This window comes from Girardinichthys multiradiatus, chromosome 20 (genome assembly GCF_021462225.1).
Source record: "Girardinichthys multiradiatus isolate DD_20200921_A chromosome 20, DD_fGirMul_XY1, whole genome shotgun sequence".
In the NCBI taxonomy this organism is placed as follows: domain Eukaryota; kingdom Metazoa; phylum Chordata; class Actinopteri; order Cyprinodontiformes; family Goodeidae; genus Girardinichthys; species Girardinichthys multiradiatus.
The window spans coordinates 32,280,741-32,307,400 of record NC_061812.1 but is presented as its reverse complement, the minus strand read 5'-3'; the positions used below and the strand labels follow the sequence as shown (position 1 = coordinate 32,307,400).

Here is a 26,660-nt window from a genome sequence, read left to right as displayed (position 1 = left end):
TCTACCTCCAGGTCAAAGCGTTCAGTGGGGGTACCAGGTGTCTTCCTGCTTGGGACTGCTGCAGCCTTCGGGGGTTGAGTTTAACTGCCCTGTTCTGCTACTTTCGATCATTTGGGTATTGTGAGATTTCTACGCAGCTTACTATTCAAACTTACCTCCTCCAGATGACAAATTCACACAGAAACTTCCTCTACACACCGACACACACTATACAAATGGCTGAAGGTCACAAATGCAGTTTTTCATTTCATTGACCTCACTGGCTTGTCTACATTGATACCAGATGCAGTCTTAATAAAGTCAATCATGCAATTAGGATACCATCTTAATATCCTTTTTGTAGAGCAAAACTGCCCTGGCACGTGTAGGCAACCAGCTTCTCCCTACGGTACACCTAACATGCCAAGACAGGACACATGGGGAGGGTATAAGAAAGATGATATAAAATCTGCATAAAAGAAAACTAACCCCATATGCATCTTAGTTCATAGATTATTTATTCATTCTTTGTGTCACAAACAGTCCCTGAATTCAAGACAAATGGCTTTTTATACACTTTGTAGCATGTATTTGTGTACATTTTCTATAAAATACACAGTACTGGTATATATTTTTGATCCAAAAATGATGCAAACCCTGCTCTGTCTTGCACTGTTGGACAAGTGTTTCAAAGGAAGTAGACAGTCAACGCATTCACACCCACAATCTTACTTCAGTACAGGAACATTCACAGAATTGGTCCGTTTCCTTTCTGTTTCTATCACACAAACACATACGCAGCCCAAAATACAGCTACAGGGTCTGGCGGGGAATTTCTTTAGTCAGTAAAAGTGAGACCTGGTGCTGCGTAGTGCCTGTGCGCAGCAACACAGCCAGACAACAGGTATAAACAGGGTCATGACCGAGCAGGACAAGAATCGACTCGGGAATCATTTTCATTAGAGGTTATCAACAGGTTGGCTGTTGTTCATGAGTCAACATTACATAACACAACACAACAAAAAGCATGATTTGGACAAGAGGAATCCAGGTTATGGAATAGGAGATCATAACAATCCAATGACAACCTGTAGGATTTTACCTGAACATTATAAACAGCCAAGAGCATCAATGATGTCTTTGTCTTCGTGTCCATCACATAAAAAGTAGTTTCCTGTATGGCGTTCATGGTAGGTCACAGCTGTGTGTTGCTAAAAGAGTTGATGTGGGTTATAAACTGTACACCTGGACTTTGTGTCATTGGAGAAATGTTTACTGTGTGTTTTAGGTCAGCATCGTTTTGGACTTTTCAGCCTGTCCCACTGGTACAACACCAGAAGTGCAGGTTTTACACAATGCTCAGACCTTTTTATATATACAGAGCACAAGGTGGCTCATTGACAAAAGATCTGGAGAGTCATTACTGTGACACAAATCCCTCCAGGGGCTTGATTAACAGCAAAAGAAGAGAGGTACGACTTTAGTAGTTCCTTAAGGGGCCAGTAACATGTCCTCTCTCCTCCACTCCTTGAGGCCCTCACCTGGTTTCTGCTGTCTGTACAAAACATGTTAAATTAAAGCACTAGATCCATTATTGTGGAGTGGTGAAAAGAGATGCACTGTGAGTATTTCTGAGGTTTTTGACAAGGCTGGTTCACTGTGAGCTGTTTGAGGTGTCAGCCACATGTCCAATAGAGTCCCGCTGAAGGCTCTCCACAGGTAATAAACTCTCTGGGACTGATGGCTGGGAGGAGTAGGCCAGGTCTGCCCCTGAGTTGCAGCTCACACAACCCTGAGGGGAGACAGAAAAATATGTTTCACATGGGCTCAATGTAAAGATAGATGGGAAGGGGAGTACTTTAGGAGCTCCGTGCTACCTGTGTGTCTATTTCCTGTGGGATGGTGTGCTGCTTGATCCAAGGATGGACCTTGGCCAGCTCCTCTCTCTGCTCCTGGCTGAACCACGGCTGGAATGGCTGAAGCACTCTGAGTTTTTCTCTGTCTTCTGCCAGCACCTCATTCTGGTCCCTGTCAGATGAGATTAGATACAGGAAAGTTCAGCGATCTTATGGTTAAAAGGGACATTGATCAGGCTTATTCCTGGCCGATACCAGTTTTCTTCTAACCTGCTGATTCAAATAATTTATTTTAAAAGGACTATAATAAATAAAAAGGAATAATTGTGCTGCAGTTTAAAAAAGGTGACCGTTTTAAATCCAACAGAAAATGAAGCAATTACATTATTCCCATTTATGAAATAAAGTATATGCCCCTGACCTTTATCTGAATTATATCACATATCAAAAAGTGCATCAAAGTAAATGCTGCTTTTTAATACCTTTATAAAATCAAAATGGTGGGAGATTTTCGCTTTGATACTTTTAAAGAATAGAAAAAATAACAACAGAGTTCTAAGTATAATTATTTCCACCTAACAGTATGCTAAAGATGAAAACACACAGTCTATTACAATTACATGATTGTATATGCTCTTCTGTGTGGATGATGTTACTGAAAGAGAATGACTCAAAGTTATCAATTTCCAGTGAATCTATATAAAAAGGAAACTTTATTTTCTGTAAAGGAATGCCGGTATTTTGTCACGCGTCTATTTTTAAACATGAAGTGAGACTTTCAGCAGAAAACATGAAGGCTGAGCGTATTACAGCAAATTTGATCTATTTTTATCCTTTTCAGCCTGTTATAAAGTTTACTGCTAGGCTCAGTTCAAAGCATAACCAAAAAAACAAAAAACAGGGCAGGAAAGCCATAAATTCTCCTTAACTTTTAAAAACTGGGGAGCAGTTGCTGCACTCGCTTTACCTTGGATGCGCCTAAGCACAGAGAGACTTATGTTTTATGTTAGTAATATTAACCAGGCCAACATCCAGCATCAGAAGCTTAAATTAGTTTAAATTTCATCTCCGTTATCTACCTGTCTTTTTTTTTTCAAATATTATTGAAACCCTGTTTGACAGCAACTACTCTCTCTCAGACATTGTGTGACGCAGAGTTTGTAACTAAAAAAATATTTATTGAGCGCTCAGAGCAGGAAGGCTAGAAAAATGTTTTGAATGATGATAATTATAGCTCTTAAAGAGAAACTGAAATTGGCTAAAATCTTATCAACAGGTCAAAAGCTTTACAAAACTAGATCTCAGAAACCAGCCACAAATCTCTCATCCATGCATCAGTAAACTACATCTTACATATAAATTACATATAAATGTCTCATGTGTACCTTGTGTGTATCTGGTAGGTCTTCATAACCTGCTCAGGCGTGTGCTGGATCATGCTCCATAAGGAGTTCTCCACCCGAGTTTCGAAGCTGTGTGGTCGCTCCACTGGTGCCTCCTGGCTCTTAGGAGCTTTGCAGGATGTGTCTGACGAGTCGTTGCTGGCAAAGTACTTGCTGCTGTTGCTGCTGCCTGTGATCCGCAGAATTTTGCATCACTCTAGGCTCAAGAAATCACTTACAGATAACATCCTTATCCTGCCTAACATCACCAAGTAGTTTGATCTAAAGAAATCCAAGAACAGATGAGTTAATTGACATCTAGGGGTCTAGAAAGGGTCACAAAGCCATTTCAAAGATTTTGGGACTTAAGCAAACCACATTGATAAATATTATTTAGAAATGGAGACAATATGGAACAGAAAAAAAAGAAAAACACTGAGGAAAAATTGTGTTCTTGGGGGAATTTTAAACAACTGTTTATCAGAGCCAGACCACAAGTTAATATCCCTGAAATGCTGAGAGTATTTAAGTTAAATTTATTTACTGTTCTTCTCACAAGCGGCCTTTCACCGCTGTGGTTAATTACAGGCTGCCTGGGCTCTCTTGCCCTTTTAAATCCCTGAGTAGGGTGCTGGTTTGTTAGGTAAGCTAATGTCGCCTGACTTCATCCTCCCTACTGGATAGATCTTGGCCTTAGGAACTCAAATCAAAGCAGGAGACTTTATACTTTCTCTCTTCAAAGTTTAGCTTTTTATCTAATGTTCTCACTCTTCCGCAACTTTTGGCAGCTTTCTTGGCAGCCATGTGCTTTGTGTGGTTTCTGTTATGCTTTTTATTCACATATTTTTCCACTTCAGAAATGAAGATAACAATTAGAAGCCAAAAGACTAAAAACTGAAAAGGGAAAGTAATGAAAATGACGAAATATTAACTTTGAAATACTGACTGTATGTGTTGCATTTCGTACCAGTGTGTGAGGTGGACGTTTCATTGGAGCCGGAGCCAGATCCAGATCCCAGTGAACCTCCAGATTCTCCTGATCCAGATCCCGAAGCATTGGATCCAGTTCCTGACCTGGCGTCCTCCTGCAGGAGCAGGTCCAGCAGCTCACTGGATGTTGACTGGGCATCCTGGTTGCCAGATTCACTTGGGGCATCACCCTTAACAAAGCATAGGTCTTTAGCTAATTGATTATCTTACATTAATTGAGTGTTAAGTCTAACCAACTGAGTCACAAGCTAAAGGAGAATAGACAAGTTCAAACTGACCTCAATGGCATGTTGTTCATGGAGACTTTCAGAGTGGTTGAGTCCAGTGCTGCTCTGCCCCTCACTCAGTTTGGGAAGTTCCTCCTGCAGGAGATTGAGCTGTAAAGGAGAACTGGAGCGGGAGCTTGAGAATAAAGGCTGAGGCCCAGCCGTTTCCTCCTCCTCCCCAACAGAGGAGGTAGCTTTCTGAGAGCAAAGAAGAAGGCCCGGTGATGTCTGAGTGTGGGGGCCAGTCTGGACCTGGAACTGAGGCTGAGGGAAAGATGCACTGCCAGGAGCGTAACCTGTTATCATGTTGGATCCTTGAAGTACTGCAGAGGGCACAGACGGAAAGCCTGGAGTTAAATTTGGATAGCTAGGTAGGATGATAGCCATGACAGGAGCCATGTATGGATTAAAGCTTTGGGGTGAAACTAGCGGGAGTGGGCTGTAAAAGTTCTGGAAATTCTGCATGGGCTCCATCTGAACTGGTTGTATTGTCGGCTGGCTCTGACCGGATGGCATGACATTGAAGTTGTAACTGAGCTGTTCAGGAGGCTGTAACATTGCAGGAGCTGCTGCAGGCAGAGGCTGTGGTCTGGGCTGCTCTGTACCAGGATTCCCCAGGACGGGAAAGAACGGCACCGGTACGGGGGATGTTTGGCTGTAGGTCTCTGCCATCTGAGGTTGTGATGACTCTGAGGAGGGCCATGATGAGTAAGGAACAGGGCGAGTGGGGCCAGCTGGGGAAGCATAGCTGTCTGAGGATCCCTGGGGTTTGGGTCGCTTGTGTCTGGACTTTGCTTTTCGAGAGCGATTCCAGCCTCCAGCACTTATCGGACGCAGATAGTCCCCTGTGATAATAGAGAGAACCAAAAATAATGTTATTACAATTGTATAACTGTCCTTTTGCACATTCATTTTGCACTAGAAATAATGCAGGTTCCTCCGGGTTCTCAAGATTGTTCCAGACCTTCTCAGACTCTCGTTTCCAGATGGATGGATGGAGAGATGGGCTAATTGTGGGACGGATGAACAGATGATGGACAAACAAAGAAATTTACAAATAGATGGAAGAAAAACTGACAAATGGACGGATGGAGAAACAGATTGATAAGAAGATGGACCATTGGATGAAACAGGGGATGTATGTATGGATGTCTAAAAACACAAACTTCTCTACATTTCCGCAGAGCAAAAAGGAAGCCAGCAGGAGCACCGACAGTAACCGGTCTTTTAGCAACAACAAGCACATACCTGGTTGGTGAGAATGAGTCACTGAGCCGTTTTCCTGCTGTAAATAGGAGCTGTAGGGACTCTGAAGGATGCGATGGCGGAAGCGATCAACGTATTCCTGCTCCTCTTTTTGAGTGTGAGCTGACAGCACCTCCTTGGTGAGACCTACCAACCTTCTCTCCTCCGCTGCAGAGCTCAGGGTTGGTCGGACGGGAGTGGGAGCAGGTTCAGCAGGCTCGCTACCCATCTGGGCATCCTCCAGTGCTGTGGCCTCTGCAAGAAAAATGGGAAAAGGGAAGTGAACCTTTCTCTTCTGTGCAAAAATCTAAAGAGACTATTAAAACGTAGTGAAATGTACCATGTGCAGGTTACCTCTTGATACAATTCAGAAGTTTATTTCAAATCAATTTAATAAATGATCAGATCAACACACAAGTTCCAAAAGAAAATCTCAGCAGCTTCCATGAGCCGATTCACTGAAGCAAGTAGGTTTGTATACCTGACTCAGGCTGAGGCACATGGACGATGGTGCTGCTGTACGAACACTGGCTAGTGACCGAGACAACACTCATGGCCTTAGAGGACATGGTGATGTCTGTCAGAGGTGCCCCGACAACTGCTGCAGCTGCAGGGCCCACTGACACCTCACTGACCAACACAACCACTGGAAGGTGAGGTGAAAATATGTTAACAGAGGTTGAACGTTTGTTAAAGTCGATTACGAAGACTTGAGTAATGAATGCTGTTACCTTCTGAAGCGTTTGGAGACACACCTATGGGCTTCTCTTCTTCTGAGATAGAGGACGAGGAAGAGGTTGTGTCCAAGGAAGGAGATTCATTCTTTCGCTTCAGGACTTGACTCACACAGCCCTCCAAGTACCTGCAGCACAAAACAGTCTTAGTGACAAAACCAAACACACAATACTTGAAGTTTAAAAGAAAAAAAGAGATGAATCTGTGAAAACACACCTGATGATATTGTCCACACAGTTGATCTGCTGATAGGAGGGAATGTGTGTTTGCTTCCTGCTTTCTTCATTTCCTCTGACTTCAGGCTTGGAGGCTGAGTGGATTTGAGCCACTGCAGAAACAAGCTCCACAAACTTAGCCTTCAATGATAGTCTGCCCATTAAAAAGGTGTTTCATGGTTCTATGCTAGCAACAGTTTCAGAAAGCTTACATATGATGATTATGCCCATGAATGTCTTAACGCTTAATTTCTTTTTTTTTATTTACACAACAAACTTTAACGTTTAGTTTTTACAAGAGATGCAAAATCTATCACAAATTTATCATGATCTCAATATTTAATATATAAGTACCATACATTCAGGCTCTCTATTCCTGTAATATATTTAGTTAATACTTGATGTTTAATGCAGCATAAAAGTTTTAAAGTAAAGTGGTGATAATGTGGTAAAGTACCAAAAGAGCAGGAACAAGCCAAAAGCAACTTTTTCAATAAAACTTTGTTTTTGAGATGGAAACAAACATTTTATTCCAGATTCTTTATTATTTGGGGTCTATGTTTGCTATGAACCCCAAACAAAAATTGATTGATACAAATGCAAAAAAAAAAAAGAAAATTTCTAACGCATATTTAAAGCCTTAAATTCATGTTAAATCCATGACAGTAAAGGCCAAGATGACTGCATTTAGTGTTTTTATGGCTGCTTCACCTATGTTATGTCTGCCAGGAGGAGTATTTCTTTGGCTGGAATCAAGATACGCATGTCGGCCCCAACTTTTCGATTTGTTCACGTCAGCACAGATCTGCTGCAAGGTCATCTGGAAAATGTACGGAAGCACACACAGATCATATAGGCATGAGTAACCCTAGCAACTAATTCTGAGGATGCACACCGGGCAGGTGCGTTTACTGTCTGAGATGGCTCACCGGTTCCCGGTTTGAGTCCTCCCACAGGTTCCCATTGCTATCACTTGAAGAAGCAAAGCTGACGTAGTGCTCATGAGAGCCATTACTCCCCAAACTGCCATAACCGCTGGAACCATTGTTGTGCACCGGCTGTGGACAAGATAATTTGCTTTAGTTTTTTAATAAATTAAATAAATATAGAAATTTTTTATTTTTTAATAAATGAAATAATATTACCTGGAGGAAAAGCTTATAGATCTTGGCTTGAAGGTCTTTTATTTCCTCATAAGTGACAGGAACGTAGTCCTTGGTCCGAGCCGCAAACACATCTTCATTCAGAGGACTCCTATAAAGACAAGAGCACAGTCGTGTTATCTTCATTATCAGACCATTAAGTGAGATGACAAAGAAATCTAACAAAGTATTGTCACAACATACGTTCTGACTTTGTGTCGTCCAATGATGAAGGCCACCTTGCGGCTCCAAGGGTTGATAAAGCTGGACCAACTGGTGTCCAAGGTTATGTAGTCTCCATTCTGACACTGCAGACGTACTGGAGAGTGCTCAAATGGAGGCTGCCCTGCATACTTTAATACTATGTAAAGCATAGAAATACAAAAAAAACATAAAAACACTGTCTTCACACAGTACAGAACAGGAGAGAAACCCCTCTGTCGCTCAACTTTCCATCTGCAACATAATTTCCAAAGACAGGGCTGTGTTACATGGCAATGTAAACAGAATGCAGTAATTTGCAAATCGTTAAATTCAAGTTTAGTTTAAAAACAATATTGTAAAAAGAGCTTAGGGAGCAATGCATTAAAAACAGACAATTCTTTTGTGAACAACATTTTCCTCTTTAAACTACAGCAGACGGTCTCCTCGTTGTTCAGTTTAAATATTTAACATTTCTGTACTTTTCTTGAAATACACATAGCACTTGGAAAATCTGCACATCAATGCATATTGCTTTTATATAGACTTTATGTACATAAGGTTAAAAGGTTTGCCTATATACCTATATACACTCACTTTGCCTGTGCATCGACAGCATGAGGGGACGGTCCTCTGGGTGAATACAAGTCAGCAACGATGTGCCAATCAGGTCCTGAGGCATGTATCCCAGCAATGGCACAGCCCTGAAGACATTAATGATGAGATTAGGTCACTGTCATGTTTCATCACATTACAAAATATTTTTTGTTGGTCCATATAGCTGTATGAGAGCTCACCTGTCATCAACTTCCAAGAAAACACAGCCAGGGGAGTGTGTTGTAGTGAAGATACGTTTGTCCACAGGGATACGAGGTGCTGCATAAAGGAATCATTTTTAATTTAGAACAACTAAGAAAATAGTTGATCTCGACAGAAACATGGTGTTCTACATAGAAATGAGAAAAAATGCTCATTCTATTTAATTGACAAGATACGTTTGATTTGCTATTTGCAGTGATAATTTACTGTACCTTCATATCCAGAGATGATTCGTTCAGCTGACGCCAGGCAGCATGGCTCCTCCTCGTTTCTGCCCCCTGTTCCTTGCACCTTCAGCAGGTAAGGGGTGATCCTGAAAGGATTGTAACGCATCTCACCTTCGCGATCCTTGATTCCCCTAAAACAATATGCAAATTTTTTTAATTTTAATACAAACACAAAATATGTTAAAACTACAAATATTGTTGCTGTCACATCCATCTATTTTTTTAAGTTTTGTCAGTCAGAAGGTTATTATGCTTATTAACTTCATCCACTTATATAAACCCGAATAAATTGACCAGCTTTACTATTATGACCACCTGCCAATTCCAACATGGAACCCTAACCCTAATGTGATCCGCATAGTTGGTGTACTGTCTGAAGCATTGTAACACAGCTGCTATCAAAAAGTTTCAAAGGGATATGCCAAGAAGTCTGTAATATGGTAATCAGTGTTGTGCATATGAATGAGTGGAGCGAATTTGACTAGAACTTTATTGTTGTTTTACCTAAGATCTTTAAGAAGCGCAGCTCATCTTAACCTCATTTAACTCTATTCGAGGGTAAATAAAAGATTTTTTGTGTTTTTCCCGGGGTAAACTTTAGGGATATTTAATGGAGAAATAGCCTCATGCAATACTTTCCCTCAAGGCGAGTGCTGGCTGAGTGGTGAGTATCCATGTGATTTTGTAATCTTGTAATCTTTGCGGTCATCCAATTCTGATAGTGTCTGCTTTCTCCTCACTTTAAACTGGACTATAATGGTTTTGGCTTCGCTTTAAAGGTAAGAATATTAATTGAAAGGATTATGCCCTAACCACCAAAACTAATGTAATGAGTTTTTTGTACCCAAATTTTATTGCTTAATATGGCATTAATTATGGCCATTAATTCAATAACTTTAACCTGGCTAAACTGTATTTAGAAACTAGTTCATGTTAAGGATCAACTTGCACAACACTGGGAACCATTTTAAAAAAGAAACTGAGAACAGTTGAGTAGGAACTTTACACATCTGCCATTTGTGTACTTCTCCAAGCAGCACAGGTAAGCTACATTCAATATCACCAATCTAACTGGTCATTAAAATTAATTAACTTTAGGTTAATGACTATTTCACTTATTGATGATTAAAAAAATACTATAGGGAGTTACTTACATTTCAGTGACTCCAGTTTTGTATTGTTATTTTTAAAGAATAAACACAAATTGTTAAAAACCCATCGAATTTGCACACTCATTCTTAAAGTCTTATGAAATATTATGAACCTACATTAAAGTGGCTGTCAGCTGTGTTTTACCAACATCAACTGGAAAAACAAGGGCTGTGCAATTATAAAATGTGTATTTCAATTTTAATTTTAGCACAAAACGATGGAAAAATAATGCAATCAACATGAAACTAGTGTTATTATAAGTATTTAACCACATCTGACTTCACAAGTATATTCTAAATTTGTTGTTAAAAGACAACAACCAGTGGTTTTTAAACAGGATTGTGACTTTCTCATAGTTGAGCAGCCCCTGGTGATACAAAGTATAACTTCTGAATGTTACAATGAAAGTGAAAGGAAAAACTGACCTTATCCTGACGAAGAAGGACTTGACCTGGGCACTGTCAAATAGAACTCCAGCTGTAGAGACAAACAGAGGGGAAAACTCAACAGTTTTTGCTTTGGTTTGTAGTTGTGTGCTAATTTTGGGTCGTGGAGGGTTAGACTGCATTGACGATTTGTAAAAGAAGAGACACAGTGGTCCATTTCGCACAAGCTGTTGCTGCTTTATGCTTTTGTGCAGACAAACCAGTTGCGCTTTTCTTCTGTTTTTTTAACACTTTTTTTGTACCAAAAGTGAGCTTTATTAGGGTTGTGCTGTTGTCAGTTTCCTTTTAAAAATTTTTGGATTGGATTAGGCAAAACTGTCCAAGACAGTCCTAAATATGGACATTTATTAAATGTCACTTGTGTTTGACACAAGTTGGCAAAAATTACACAAACTGGTTAAAATATTTGTATAAGTAATTCATTTGCAGTGGTGTATATATTTCTTTAAGAGCTGTGAAAAATCATGATTGTTATTTATAACAAAAAACTAGGATGAGATTTTTGCTCTGTTGCTCACTCACCTAAATATCTAACTAACGTCTAACTTATCTGAATCTCTTATTGTCTCTCTATGTCCAAATGTCTTAACAGTAGCTAAATCAAAAAGTAGCTCCCCCCAATATATGCTGAAAGATGTCTCTTGTGCTTTTCTCCCTCTAAAAGCGACATTTAAGAAGAGCCTGGGAGCTCCTAATAGAATTCAAGTCACGTGAGTAAGGGGTCAAGGTCATTACTCAGTCATGGTTGAGGGCTTTGCTGGCTGTGGTATGTTCTAGCAACTGCTACCATGTAAATCTTTTAACCTGCTGGGGCCTCTGTCCATTACTGATCCCACAGGAGTCCATCCACCCTCTCCATTAAGAACACTACTTTATCTGTCCATACACCTTTAGAAAAAGCTGCCATTTTGTACATTACAGCTCAGTCTTGTTTAGCAGCAACTTTATTCATCTTTCGCATGCCTCCAGGTATAAAACATCTCCTTGTGGTACATGCTGATAGTTAGATAATGAGATCCAAGGTGGTACTTTCTATCACTTTGCTCTGGAACTCTTGTCTGATAAGAAAATAAATGTTAAAATGTTTCCTGATCATGCATAAACGATTTGGTTGATACTGCATATGAATAAAAGGCACTTAAAGTCTCTCTTCAGATAATCAAATACAGTATCACCTAAAAATGACCAAATATGTGACACGCAGTATGAAAAGGTTTCAAAAACCTACCAGAGTGCGAGTTGCTCCACGGCGGCAAGTGTGGCTGCGCTGTGTGCGTGTAGAAGACGTTGACGTCTTGGTGGAAAAGCAGCTCGACAAACTTTGCAGACTCCAGGTACTTCCTCTTGCAGCACAGTAAGCTGGGAGCCTGCTCTGAAGTGTACAACACGCGACCGCTCAACAGAGAGAAAACCACCACAAATGAATCCTGCACAGACACAGGTGAGCAAGGACATGGATCAAAGAGACAAACATAAAACAAGTACCTGCTGATATAAAGTCCCCTCCAAAAGCATATAAAGCCTTTGAACTTTTTTTCTTAATTTTATCACATTACAAGCAGAAGCCTTGGTCTATTTTATCGAAATTCTGTATGACAGACCAACACAAAGTAGTGCATGACATGGTGGTGGCAGCATCATCTTGTGGAGGACCTGATGGGAAGATTTTATACTTCTTTATAAATTAGTTCAAGCCTAGCCAGACTGGATTAAGACCATCTGTAAACATAAATTTTTAAGTCTGGCAACAGATTTTCAATTAGATTTGACTCTGGACTTTGACTGGGCCATTCAAACACTTACTTATGTTTTGATCTAAACCATTCTGTTGTAGTACTTGCTATATGTTTATAGTTGTTGTCCTCGTAGAAGTTGGACCCCTGCCCTAGTTCCAAGTATTTTATGTCCCATTACAGGTTTTCTTTCAAGTTCACCCTGCAATTAGCTCCATTTATCTTCCCATCAACTTTAGCATCCCCCCAGCATGATTCTACCACCACTTTGTTATGCACTACTTTGTGTTCGTCCACCACATAAAATCCTCAAGAAATACATGCAGAAAAACTTCAAGAATATAAATACATTTACAAGCCACTGTAGAACAACCACTTAACTGTAGAACATAGGTAAATCAATATAAGCATATTTGCTTAAGGGTGAAGCAACATAAAACAATACAAATGCTCAGTAGGCAACACTTTGAACATGAGGTCACTTTTTGCAGAGAAAAAGATAAGGAGTGACATCTTTCACATGTTTTGGATCCGAATGCAAATGTGAGGGCATACCGTGTTTTTAAGGTTGTGCTCAGAGGTGACCCTCTCCAGCTCTTCCAAGGTGCAAACAGTGTCATCTCTTCTCTGATCCTGCCCATTTTGCATCAGCAGTTTGTAGTATTCACTGTTGGCTACGTATGACAACACACAAACACAAACACAGCTTAAGAAATAGAAAAGGCTAATAGTTTATGATGACTCTACACCAACATCTGCTTTAGCAGGGCTACCTTGTACTTGCTTGACACAGTTGAGAGCGTAATTTAAGGCTTCTACAGTGCTGGCTTTGCTGTGGCTGCGTCTGTCCGATGGAAGCTTCTTTTTCATCTCAGCCACTGTGCTCATCACTTCTCTGTGGGCGTGTCCTCTTCCTCTAACATCCAACTCACTGCTAAAAAAAACATTAGGAATCAGTCAGAAACTAAATAGAAGTAACACTTTAGGTTAGACAATCAAAAGTACAACAATAAAAGAGATATGAGGAAGGTTTTTAAAAGGAAAACATGTTTTTAACCATTATTTGGTTTGTAATGATCAGGTGAGTTTAATGAATGACTGCCCTCGTTCAACTTTGACATCCCAAAAGTAAGAGTTGTTGCTTAATGTTGTTCATGCATTTTGCTCTGTTTGTGTAATGGTAGCCAGGTTTGGAGATATCTAGTATGACTCTGCTGAGTTATTGATTGTTTCTGAGACTTGAGTTAAAAAAATGTACATGCATTTGTGTAGTGAACAGGTTTTGTTTGGTTTTCTTTGAGCCCGTATTATAATTTTTTTATATATATATATATGTATATATATGAAAAGTACTTACCTCTTGGTCGAAGGTGAGGGGCATCCCCTGGCACTCCCAGGGCTTTCATTGGCCGAGGAGGAAAGATCATTGGAGGCACTGGTCATCTCCTCATCTTCCTGCCCCACTTCCCCTGTTAAAGCTCCTTGTCCCTCTGCCGCGAGGTGCTGCAACTGCATGTGTCCATCCTGATACCCTGATGCAGCCCCGTCTGCCCCTTCATTCTCTGCTGTGCCCGATGGCAATGCTGGCTCCTCCCCATTTTGACCACTGTCACCTCCTGACATCACCGCACTCTGGTCATTCATTAACAGCATACTGGCCAGTTAACGGTGTCTTCATATGTTTAGAGGAAATAGGATCCATGTGGTGACAATGGATTAACAATCGTTCAGGTGAGTGCTAAATAGGATGTAACATTGTGTCTCCAGCACTGAAAGATAAAAGATGATTAAGAAAGATTGTAAGAAATATAATCAGAAGAAAGGTCTAGATTTACTTCCTGGAACAACTAAAACCCATAGATTTCTTCTAATATCTATGAACTGTGGACAAGGGACGGAAATTTATCATATCTTTTAACATTATCCCAAAAAATATCTTATTGTGACAACAATAAATTGTTATTAATGATGTTTGAAAGCCCCAACAATTAAAAGTATTATCAGCAATGTCACCTTAACCTTTTCTCCACTGTTGATTGCATGAGAGCATCAATAAATATAAATAAATTTGGAAATATGATTAAATGCAGTGCAAATGTCCCCTCCTTGAACCACCACCTTAACGTGGTGGAGGGGTTCGAGTGCTCAAATGATCCTAGAAGCTATGTTGTCTGGGGCCTAAATGCCCCTGGTAGGGTCTCCCATGGCAAACAGGCTCTAGGTGATGGGTCAGACAAAGAGTGGTTCAAGAATCCCTCATGAAGAATAAAATATCGAGGCACGTGATGTCGCCCGGTACAGCGGAGCCGGGGTCCCACCCTGGAGCCAGGCCTGGGGTCGGGACTCGTCGAAGAGCGCCTGGTGGCCGGGTTGCTACTCGCGGGACCCGGCCGGGCCAAGCCCGAACGAGAGACGCGAGGCCATCCCCCAGTGGGCCCACCACCTGCAGGAGGAACCGTGAGGGACCGGTGCAAAGAGGATTGGGTGGCGGACGAAGGTGGAGACCTCAGCGGCCCGATCCCCAGATGCTTAGGCTGGCTCTAGGGACGTGGAATGTCACCTCGCTGGGGGGGAAGGAGCCTGAGCTTGTGTGGGAGGTCGAGAGATATTGACTAGAAATAGTCGGGCTCGCCTCCACGCACGGCGTGGGCTCTGGAACCCATCTCCTTGAGAGGGGCTGGACTCTCTTCTACTCTGGAGTGGCCCGCGGGGAGAAGCGGCGGGCTGGTGTGGGTTTGCTTGTTGCCCCCCAGCTCAGCTGTCTCGTGTTGGGGTTTACCCCAGTGGATGAGAGGGTCGTATCCCTGCGCCTTCGGGTTGGGGAGAGGTCTCTGACTATCATTTCAGCCTACGGGCCGAGTGGCAGTGCAGAGTACCCGGCCTTCCTGGCGTCCCTGTCGGGGGTGCTGGATAGTGCCCCTCCCGGGGACTTCATTATTCTGCTGGGGGACTTCAACGCCCATGTGGGGAACGACAGTGACACCTGGAGAGGCGTGATCGGGAGGAATGGCCTCGCCGATCTGAATCCGAGTGGTGTTTTGTTATTGGACTTCTGTGCTAGTCACGGATTGTCCATAACGAACGCCATGTTCAAACATAAGGGTGTCCATCAGTGGACTTGGCACCAGGACACCCTAGGCAGGAGGTCGATGATCGACTTTGTTGTCGTATCATCAGACCTTCGGCCGTATGTTTTGGACACTCGGGTGAAGGGAGGGGCTGAGCTGTCCACTGATCATCACCTGGTGGTGAGTTGGATCCGCTGGAGGAGGAGAAAGCCGGACAGACTTGGCAGGCCCAAGCGCATAGTGAGGGTCTGCTGGGAACGCCTGGCAGAGCCCTCGGCCAGGGATGTATTCAACTCCCACCTCCGGGAGAGCTTCGACCAGATCCCGGGGGATGTTGGAGACATAGAGTCCGAGTGGACCATGTTCTCCGCATCTATTGTCGATGCTGCTGCCCGTAGCTGTGGCCGTAAGGTCTGCGGTGCCTGTCGCGGCGGCAATCCCAGAACCCGGTGGTGGACACCGGCAGTAAGGGATGCTGTTAAGCTGAAGAAGGAGTCCTATCAGCTGTGGTTGGCTTGTGGGACTCCTGAGGCGGCTGACGGGTACCGTGAGGCCAAGCGTGCTGCGGCCCGGGCTGTGGCAGAGGCAAAAACTCGGACCTGGGAGGAGTTCGGTGAGGCCATGGAGAAGGACTACCGGTTGGCCTTGAAGCAATTCTGGCAAACCGTCCGTCGCCTCAGGAGGGGGAAGCAGTGCTTCGCCAACACTGTTTATAGTGGGGGCGGGAGACTGCTGACCTCGACTGAGGACATTATCTGGCGGTGGAAGGAGTACTTCGAGGATTTCCTCAATCCTGCCATCACGCATTCCGTGGTGGAAACAGAGGCTGGGGACTCGGGGTTGAACTCTTTCATCACCCAGGCTGAAGTCACCGAGGTGGTTAAAAAGCTCCGCGGTGGCAAGGCCGCGGGTGGATGAGATCCGTCCTGAGTACCTCAAGTCTCTGGATGTTGTAGGGCTGTCATGGTTGACACGTCTCTTCAACATTGCGTGGCGGTCGGGGACAGTGCCTCTGGACTGGCAGACTGGGGTGGTGGTCCGCCCTGTGGGGGGTGCTCCAGGAGTATGGAATCGGGGGCCCTTTACTAAGGGCCATCCGGTCCCTGTACGAGCGGAGCAGGAGTTTGGTCCGCATTGCCGGCACTAAGTCGGACCTGTTCCCAGTGCATGTTGGACTCCGGCAGGGCTGCCCTTTGTCACCGGTCCTGTTCATAACTTTTATGGACAGGATTTCTAGACGCAGCCAAGGGCCGGAGGGAGTCGGGTTTGGGGACAAGTGGATTTCGTCTCTTCTTTTTGCAGATGACGTGGTCCTGCTGGCCCCCTCTAGCCAAGACCTACAGCATGCGCTGTGGCGGTTCGCAGCCGAGTGTGAAGCGGCTGGGATGAGGCTCAGCTCCTCCAAGTCCGAGGCCATGGTATTCGACCGGAAAAGGGTGGCTTGTCCTCTTCAGGTTGGAGGGGAGTTCCTGCCTCAAGTGGAGGAGTTTAAGTATCTCGGGGTCTTGTTCACGAGTGAGGGAAGAATGGAGCGGGAGATCGACAGACGGATCGGTTCGGCTGCCACAGTAATGGGGGCGCTGTGCCGGTCCGTTGTGGTGAAGAGAGAGCTGAGCCGAAAAGCAAAGCTCTCAATTTACTGGTAGGTCTACGTTCCTACCCTCACCTATGGCCATGAACTTTGGGTCATGACCGAAAGAACGAGATCCCGGATACAAGCGGCTGAAATGAGTTTCCTCCGTAGGGTGGCCGGGCACTCCCTTAGAGATAGGGTGAGGAGCTCGGCCATCCGGGAGGGGCTCGGAGTAGAGCCGCTGCTCCTCCACATCGAGAGGAGCCAGTTGAGGTGGCTCGGGCATCTATACCGGATGCCTCCTGGACGCCTTCCTCGGGAGGTGTTCCAGGCACGTCCCACCGGGAGGAGGCCCAGGGGACGGCCCAGGACACGCTGGAGGGACTATGTCTCTCGGCTGGCCTGGGAACGCCTTGGGCTCCCCCTGGAGGAGCTGGAGGAGGTGTCTGGAGAGAGGGACTTCTGGGCGTCTCTGTTGAGTCTGCTGCCCCCGCGACCCGGTCCCGGATAAGCGGAAGACGACGAGTACGAGTACGAGCAGTGCAAATGTGTGCAGTTTCATTATTACAATAATGCTTCTTTATGTTACTGATGTCCTGAAAGAGCCTAATTCAAAATGGGAATGTATTTTAAGAGCTGTATTTGTGTTTGTGGGGCTGTGACTGCAATGATACGAAATCAACAGTTGGCTAAAAAAAGGCTTCAAAGAAGTTCTAAATTGTTTCTCTATCGTCACTTAAATATCGTTATTCACACAAATACCATATAATATTGTGATAAAAGTTTAAGTCTACATCGCCCACCCCAACTGTGGACCAAATGGGCCATAAAGTTAAAATTGGGTCTGCCACCAAAAATGGATCTCTGCATCTCCTCAAGAGTTATCATGGGCCTCCTTGGTGCTTCTCTAAATAACTGCCTGGCCTGTCAGCTTAGGCAGACCGCCATGTCTTGGTAGCATTGCCGTTATGGATGATTGCAAACTGGTCACTTGTTTCCCTCGACTTCAGAATTAGGTAATACTTTGTGCTGGTCTATCAAATTAAATCCCTCAAAAACACATTTAAGTTTTTGGTTGTAACTCGCATTATTTCAGTATTTCAAGCACTAGAAATACTTTTGCTTGCTACTGTAAATTATTAAAAGTCAGCTACAAGGGAATTAACAGTTGCCTTTTAAAACAGTCGAAGATCACTGTGATATTTTCTCTGTTCAAAGCCGAGACACACCAGCATGGCTTCCCATTTATTTGAGTGACAAAAAAGATTTACATGGTAAATATGACGTATAATAACCCATCAGTGTCAACTGCTGCATTTGCTTTGGCAATCAAGAACATAGCCTGTCTCTGATAGACTGGCCTCAGATTAGCTTTTCTGAGAAACTCAACAGATTCTGTTAATAAGTGAATAAAAACATGCAGATTTGCTCTCTGTCATTATTATATTATGTTTTTCACACAAGTGACTCTTTACTAAGGATATGAACAAAACATTTTTTATCACAATATTTTTGAAGTATTTGTTACAATAAGTTGCATTAAAGAGTATTCGGAACACTGAGTTTTTAGCAATACAGTGGAACCTCTAAAAATAAATGTTTTGGTTCCAACAGGAAGTTTGAAAATGTGTGTCTGAAAACACATTTTCCAAATGAATATAATGAAATAAGTTGTTACCATCCCTCACCCACATTTTCGACAAAAAACATCACTAACAACGTCATTTTCAGCATGAGTAATTAGTTTTATGTTATAACATTGTTAAAAGCATTATATGTTAATGCTCAAACAATAAGGACAAGGAACATAGTTTCTCTAAGACAACCACCTGTTTTTATAGGTTATTAATTTGCCTTTCAAAACCATTTTTTTATTTCTGGAAGAAAAAACTACTTTCACTAAGAGTTAAGGAAAGACATCGTGCTGTGTGCTCCATCCTAGAACGTTCTGCTCTGGGCAAAAGCTTAACAAAACAAGGAGAAATTTCAGCATCTATGGTATGACATACTAAATCCCTAGACAGGGTGACAAAAACTGCCTCACTGTATGCAATGAAAATAAATCAGTTCATTTACACTTTCTTCCGCCTACGCTTCAGTGTTATTAAAAGCCTTCTTACTGTACAGAGTCATGCTTTATTTAGGGTTGGGCATTGAGTCTTGAGAATCGACTGGAATCGGGACTAACATACTTATTCTCCTGGAATCATTTACATTTTTAAATGTCGTTTTCAATACCCAGTCTGCCGACTGGTAGAAGAAACCACAGATCATCAACGAAGAAGAATCCACAGGAAGTCTTTGCATCCATGGACAGTGTGTAGCGGCAATCGAAAGTGTGGCTTAACTTTAATGCAAGAATGACCAGTCAGCACAGTGCAACACCTGAAATAAGATTATATCATACAAAGGTGCACAACCAACATAATTAAGCACCTCCTGATTTATGTGTACAAGTAACAAAGTGTCTCTTCTAAAGCAACATCTAAAGCACTGCAGGCCTGAGTGCCTTAGTTAAGGTAAGTGTTAAAAACTCAACAACAACAAAGATACTGGGTAAAATGGTCTCAATGGCACTATATACTGGATATACTCTTGTCATTGTGGCAACACGTTAAATAGCTTATTGATACACAATGGCATTGAGGCTCAATTGCACCCTGCACCTATCTGTCTTTACTGGATTTTTTAGATTAGGTTTGTCACTTCTTGAGACTAATGGAGGGACAATCAGGGATCACCATTGGTCTTGGTCATTTTACTGTAAATAACATTTTTAGGTCACCATTTCTTTGAACATGTCTGTGGACATGCAATTCTTTGGTCTAAAGTTGCTGTCTTTAAAATTAGCTTCAAAAACACCCTGACATGCCTTGACCTGACATCCGCAAATTACCCAAAAGTCTAGAGAGCAAGGAATCCTGTACTTAATGCATAACTGCTGCAGAACCATCAACACTTTTAGGCATGTTCCAAGCACAGAAAACCTGAATTTACCTACAATCAACTTGTGTCATTTGATTTGTTTGATACTCAAATCAAAAGAAGAAAAACACACATTTCCGAATGTAGTCCTTATTTTACAACCTTTGCAAAATACAAAAACACAAAATGCTCTGTGTAATGCAATACCGTTTTTAATTTTCCAAACATGAAGAAATACAATCTGCCCTCTTATGTAAAACTACTGGTCAGTCTGATTATCACACCAACTCATTGCTGTCTGACTCACTCCCATCAGCATCCATTTACACTGTGATGCAACAGCTGCAAGTGATTTGAGTAATAAATTATAACATCAACTCAGTCATGTGCACAGCATAGATGTCTAGTGAAAGATTCTGAAGTAATGTTTGTTTTTAAACATTACATTTTCCCAATGTGTACTCCAGGACCTTGGCATGAGCATTAATAGACTACAACTGCAATCACCTCAGTATACTGTCTCCACTTAAAAACACATGAGACTTCTGACACTTGATCACTTTTTTAACGTAAAGTAAAAAAAAAAAAAAAAACTATGTTGTGCTAAACAAAATTATAGTACCGTATTTTCTGCACTATGAGGCGCACCGGATTATAAGGCGCACCTTCAATGAATGGCCTATTTTAGAAATTTTTTCATATATAGGGCACACCGGATTATAAGGCGCATAGAATAGAAGCTACTGCAGTCGAACGTTTGACTGGGGTTGCGTTATGCATCCACTAGATGGAGCTGTGCTAAAGAGAATGTCAACAAAACAGTCAGATAAGTCAGTCAGTCAAACTTTATTAATACACTACAAACCAGCGTTCTGATAACTCCATTCACTCTCATGGTAAGGTCTCCTCTACATAGAATTCTATTGAATAGAGCCAACCGCACGTTAGGAATGCATTGGAGTCTATGAAGTTGAAGTTGAAATCAAACGTTAGTTAAAACGTGAAAGGGAACTTTTCCCTGATTCAGTAAACACGTAAAAGAAACAGTTTGATGCACTAAATCAAACATTAGTACTGTTAACCTTTCCTGTTTCTGTCCCCTGACCGTAGTCTGATGACACAGGGGAGACGCTTTCTCCAGGGCCGAAGTTACTAGTTTCCTCAGGGTTAACTCCCTCACTCATACGTTGCTGAGTTGAGCATGAAGAAACAGCATCAAAACACTGAGTTGTTGACGAGATTCGGGGTTCTTTTTAATGACTTTGCAGCACGTAAAAACACAGGGCTTACAGACTCATACACCGCTGCTCCGGTCGCCGTCTCTACCCACCCCACACACACAATAATACTGACGTCACTCCTTCACTCTTGATTCTCAGCTACGGCAGCACACAGCGCCACCTCTGTCCGGAGGAGTAATGTCAACATCTTCCATACACACACACGAAACATACACCCCACACACTGAGCTTCTAATCACATATAGTTCAGGCAATTCCTGCAACAGTACATTCAAACGTTATACACACACAAGTGGTGTTGGACTAGGAGTAAGCTCAGTACAGGTGTTTACCGCTATTACTTCGGCGACACCCCTGACTACAGTAGCCGTAATGCTGCAAGCGGTGCGGCTTTGTAGTTTACCAGTCGTACTGAAACATTTTGACAGAGCGCCGTGTACAACCAGTATGGATCAACCAATTAACCAATTGATCCATATATAAGGTGCTCCGGATTACAAGGCGCACTGTCATTTTTTGAAAAAATTAAAGGTTTTTAAGTGCGCCTTATAGTGCGGAAAATACGGTAAATAGAAGTTAGAAATTTCAAGCGATGGTCAGAGAGCAGATTTGAAATGCAGCTAAAATGCTATCTATTACAGCTATGTTCAGTTCATTTGTCTTAACGCAATATGATTTATAGATGTTGCATATGATTATTCTCTGGACACTAGTTTTGACTCATTTAATAACAGCTCTGTTACATTCTTCTAAACAGATAGCCGAGCTCCTCACTCTATCTCTAAGGCCATATCTTCATGGCCATAGGTGAGGGTAGGAACGTAGACCGACCGGTAAATAGATAGCTTCCCTTTTTGGCTCAGTTGTCTCTTCAACACAACGGACCGGCACAGTGTCCCCATTGCTGCGGCAGCCGCACCGATGCATCTGTCGATCTCCCGCTTACATGCTACCATGCTTTATTCAGAGTAGAAACGCTTCAATATGCACAGAGTTGTCAAATTTCCATAAAACAACGGCAGAAGAAGACGTTTTAGTTCTGCCAGTGCTGTAAAAAAATAAAGGTGGAGGTGTGTTGGTTCTGAGCGTCCAGAATTGAGCCGCGCCAGGTTCTGAGAGTGGTTAAGGCGTTAATGCTTTCCATAAACAAATTGTACTTTGGGTAGCAAAATCCTATTGTAAAAGAAACATATTTTAGTATATTTTAGTATAAGTTAAATAAAGAGTTGCACCAACGGTTGTCGGGCAGATGCACATCTTTTGTTTCTCTAAAGCCAAAACCTGCCAAAATTCTGATTCTTCAAAGAGCTCCGATTGAAAGCATACTACTCCCCCTTCAATAGATCTTCAACTCAGACTAATTGCATTGGTGGCCAATAAAACATTTGAAAGGAACATGGGAAAATAATATAAAAAAATCCACTGTAAGAAATGTTCAAATAATGTTAGAAATTGTAATCCTAAAACAATACGGCGACAACACTGAATCTAAATTTTGGTAGATGGCTTTTGGACAAAGTATGGCAAAACAAGTCAAATAGGAACCTGCAGTTATGTAAAACAAAAATGCATGTCAGTTTATTAGAGTTGGCATCATTGCCTATTATGCAATCTGAAACCTTTAGCCTTTTATTTCTTGCAAAAAATTGTTTCGCCTATAATTATAAAATGGTTTGTGGGAACATGACTTCATATACTCTTTATTGTGGAAGTGAACCATGATGAGCCATTATTCTCTTACAATAAAAGACAAAACTTCGTACAATAAAGCAACTGTTACAGGGTAAATACCTTGACAAACTACACTTCATTACAAAGTTGCAGGAAGTACAGTCTCAGGTCCCGAGAAAGGGTGGTTTCTAGGAACCAGAAGTGATCCACAGTAGACAGTGTTGTTGAGAATGGTGAGGGAAGACAATGTAAAGGCAATGTTCTCTGGAAGTCCACCATCATTTCCACTGTCTTGAGTCGGTTAAGTTCCAGGTGGTTCTGACCACACCAGCGCACCAACCGATCCACCTCCTGTCTGTTTAGACCAATGACAGTGGTGTCATCTTCAAATTTCAGTAGTTTCACAGACGGGTCCGCTGTGGTCCACTCATTTGTGTAGAGGGAGAAGAAGAGTGGGGAGAGAACACACCCCTGAGGGCCGCCGGTGCAGATGGTTATGGTCGAGAGAAGATGCTCTCCAGCCTAACCTGCCGCTAGTCAGTCAGGAAGCCGGTGATCCACTGACAGGTAGCGGCCAGCCCTTTGAGCTGGATGAGCTTCTGGTGGAGGATGTCTGGGTGATGAAGGCCAAGCTGAAATCTAAAAACAGGATCCTGGCACATTCAACCTCTTCACTTTTTACACCAAGAGCTCTGCACTGCAGCCGGCTCCAAACAGCCGGATGCCCGGCATCAGAAGTGTGCTGTCCAAGGTGTGCTCACCAAGCTAGGATTTGGTGAAACAAAGGGCAGCAGATCGGCAAAAGTCTGAGTATTTAGAGCTGAGAAGCAGCAGTTTGTCCATTTTGTTAGCCAGGGAGCAGAGATTAGCCAGGTGGATTGAGGGGAAGGGTGTGTGGAGTCAGTGTTGCAGAAGCTTCACGAGTGCACCTGCCCATTTACCTCGTCTGTGTCTTTGGTAAATTCCATAGTGAGCCGTTGCGCCACAAACCAAGATCTCAGTGAAGTTTGGGTTGATGAAAAATGGAGAAAAATGTCTAGAGGACTGTCTGATGTTTAGGAGTTCCTCTCTAGTATCAGTGACCACAGAATGGTGGCAGAGAGCAGAATAAACACACAAAAACATGCAAAGTAATACAGACTAGCTTGGTCTAAACAAAAAACATATAGTAGCATATTTATTCAATCAGTTATATATAGACAAATCGTCAGACTTGTGTAAATGAGGGCTATGTGTGGCCTGAACGCTGAAATCAGGTCTATTGCTCAGCAGGCAGCAAAACACAATGCACGTTTACCTAAAGAAAACATAAGCGTCAGCTGTTTTGAATGACCCCAGATCTCATGAAGAGATAAATAAAAAATGCATATCTATTAAAAACCTGCATTAAGCAGCTAAATACTACAAAAAATTAATATACTTACTTAAAAACAACATTTGCTCCCCTTTTGTCTACGTTTCATATAAGTCCACTCCATACAACCTGTCACCACTGGTGATTTAGGCAAATGCGACATCATCACAGCAGCGTGACTATGCACACATGTGGCTGATGATCTTTCTCTCCTGTTGCTTCAGTAACAGATCTGAGCTGCTTCCTCCAACATAAACAGGTTGGACAGATTTTATTCAGCTGGACACATTAAGGCAGTAGGAATGCTTCTGTCACCATTTATAAAATGAATGAAAAACTACTAAAGAGCAAATTAATGAACAAACAAGGCAGAATAGCTATAAAACCAAGACGAAATATGTCTATATTCTAAAACAATATACACAAATTAGTTTTAAAAAAAAATCTCTGACAAAGGAGTAAGACCATCTTTTAACATTTTAAAGGGAAGGTCTTTTTAGTTTATCTCCAATCCTAGTAAAATATTTCTATGGAATCCATCAGTCTTGTTAAGTCTCTTCAGCTGACATTCATTGTGAATATGAGTTGAAGAAAAGGATTTGTACCAAATGCTGTCAGCATATCGGACAGTATGCACTTTCAAAAAGAGCAAACTAGAGGGCGGAGTGCCAGCAAGAATTAGGCATATAAATCTAGGATAGGGAGAAGAAAAATCCAACAAAAACCAGAAAGAGTACTTGAGAAGCATCAACCATTATTCAGCTGTTCATCTACACACTTGCCTACATATGTACTTTGTCACCCTGAATAATTAATTGGAAACAAGTTAGTGAATGAACGGATTGAGAGATATAAATACAACCAAAACAAGATTTCACATAGGTAGATCAAAATATCGCCTCCCCTGTTAAAAAGTTTGGAAAGAAATATATAGTCTAAAATACTGAAAAGGCCAAAATTTATAAAAATATTTTTGTTTTTAGGAACTATTCTGACAAATACTGGAGAAAATCAGGTTAGAGAATGATTACTATAAAAATGTATCCTTTTTAAAGTAATCAAGAGGAAATAGGAGCTGAGGTGTGCAACACCTTGATGGGACCAAAAGATCTAAACAGAAACTTGAACAAGATGAAGGATCACATTGAGCGCAGTCCGTTTCCAATAAGTTTTATAAAGTATCACATGTTTTAATTATTTGTTTTACCAAATAACATTTTAATAGTATATTTTTCTTAGTCCTTTACTATAGCTGCGAAAAACAACAAAATAGCCACACAAAAGGATACTATAAATGGTCTGCATTTCTTTGTTCTATATATATATATATATATATAATTACCTCAAATGTATAATACCGTTGTATGAAAATGTAATTATTGCTGGGGTAAGCCCCCAATGTTTTAGAATCCTATAGTAACAACAAAACAAAATAACAAAAAAGAGAACAACAACCTAAAACCAACACAACTGTTTTTACTAGAAAGCATTTTCTATCAGTACAAGTATTAACAAGTCCTCATCATAAAAGCCTACAGGTCTATAAGTGTTTATAAATGTTCTATATTAACATGAAATTACTTTTATGAAAATGAAAATATTCCTGGGCAGGGCTAAGCACCCAATCAGGATCCTAATTAGACAATTCTGAAGAATAATGATAATAAACCATAACAACCTAAAACGACTGCAACACAGATTTGACATTTCCCTCGCCGCTCCCATGAAGAACTCACTGACCCTAATAGCGTCCATAATCACCGCACGTCTCTACCCAATACGTGCAAAGAGAAATGTAAATAATATCAAATACAGACAATCCGTCTTTTAATGTTTTTCATTTTGTGACACGTATTATCTTCCCTGCTACAGCTAGTGACTTGTTATAGCGTGTATACTAAACTATGGTTAAAATGTTGTACAGAAAACTCCAATACCGTAACCCTGACTTAATATGTAGTTTAATAAGCAAATGCTTAACATAAAAACTGACGCTCCACAGTATCGGCTGCTTTTTGCGCAACTCGCCAGCAGCAAACATGTTATTTGGCAAAGATATTAGCAATGCAAACTAATAACCTTTCTTTTTTTCAACGTCAAACATCCAACCAAAGTCGCATGTTACATACTCATAATACTGTCTTAGCGCCAGACAATGAAAATAAAACGATTACATTATTTTGTTTACATTTATATGCTCCTCTTGGTGTGCTTAGCTAGCTTATCCAGTTAGCCAACTCTGGAACTACATCTCACATTACATTTATTTTGGGAAAGTTTTACCTTTTGAGATCCACGTGAGTCTTAGGTTTAATATCCAAAACTTAGGCGTCCACAAAATTGATTGTCCATCCAGTATAAGAATATATTTTAGTTGTTACTCAGTTACGCATCTTATAACGTCATCCTGTCCACAAATGTGCAACGTGAGACCGGTGTA

At 41.8% G+C, this 26,660-nt stretch overlaps 1 protein-coding gene across 4 annotated transcripts; it reads right to left on the bottom strand.

Moving 5' to 3' along the window:
- Positions 1-480: 480 nt before the first annotated feature.
- per3 (period circadian clock 3) lies at positions 481-26,660 on the bottom strand. Of its 4 annotated transcripts, none has more exons than XM_047347627.1 (22): positions 26,504-26,660; positions 13,746-14,157; positions 13,162-13,322; positions 12,944-13,062; positions 11,884-12,082; positions 10,635-10,686; positions 9,043-9,188; positions 8,809-8,887; positions 8,609-8,715; positions 8,015-8,171; positions 7,814-7,922; positions 7,598-7,726; positions 7,380-7,488; positions 6,670-6,781; positions 6,450-6,580; positions 6,200-6,364; positions 5,722-5,973; positions 4,486-5,318; positions 4,185-4,377; positions 3,221-3,407; positions 1,857-2,007; positions 481-1,771 (listed from the first exon to the last, which is right to left on the bottom strand). In XM_047347627.1, exons 2-22 carry the CDS (start codon positions 14,039-14,041, stop codon positions 1,634-1,636), a joined length of 3,825 nt encoding a protein of 1,274 aa, XP_047203583.1. In that variant the 5' UTR covers positions 14,042-14,157; positions 26,504-26,660; the 3' UTR covers positions 481-1,633. The 4 variants fall into 4 exon arrangements, with proteins under 4 accessions (XP_047203583.1, XP_047203584.1, XP_047203585.1 ...); XM_047347628.1 differs by having other exon boundaries at positions 13,162-13,319; XM_047347629.1 differs by lacking the exon at positions 6,200-6,364.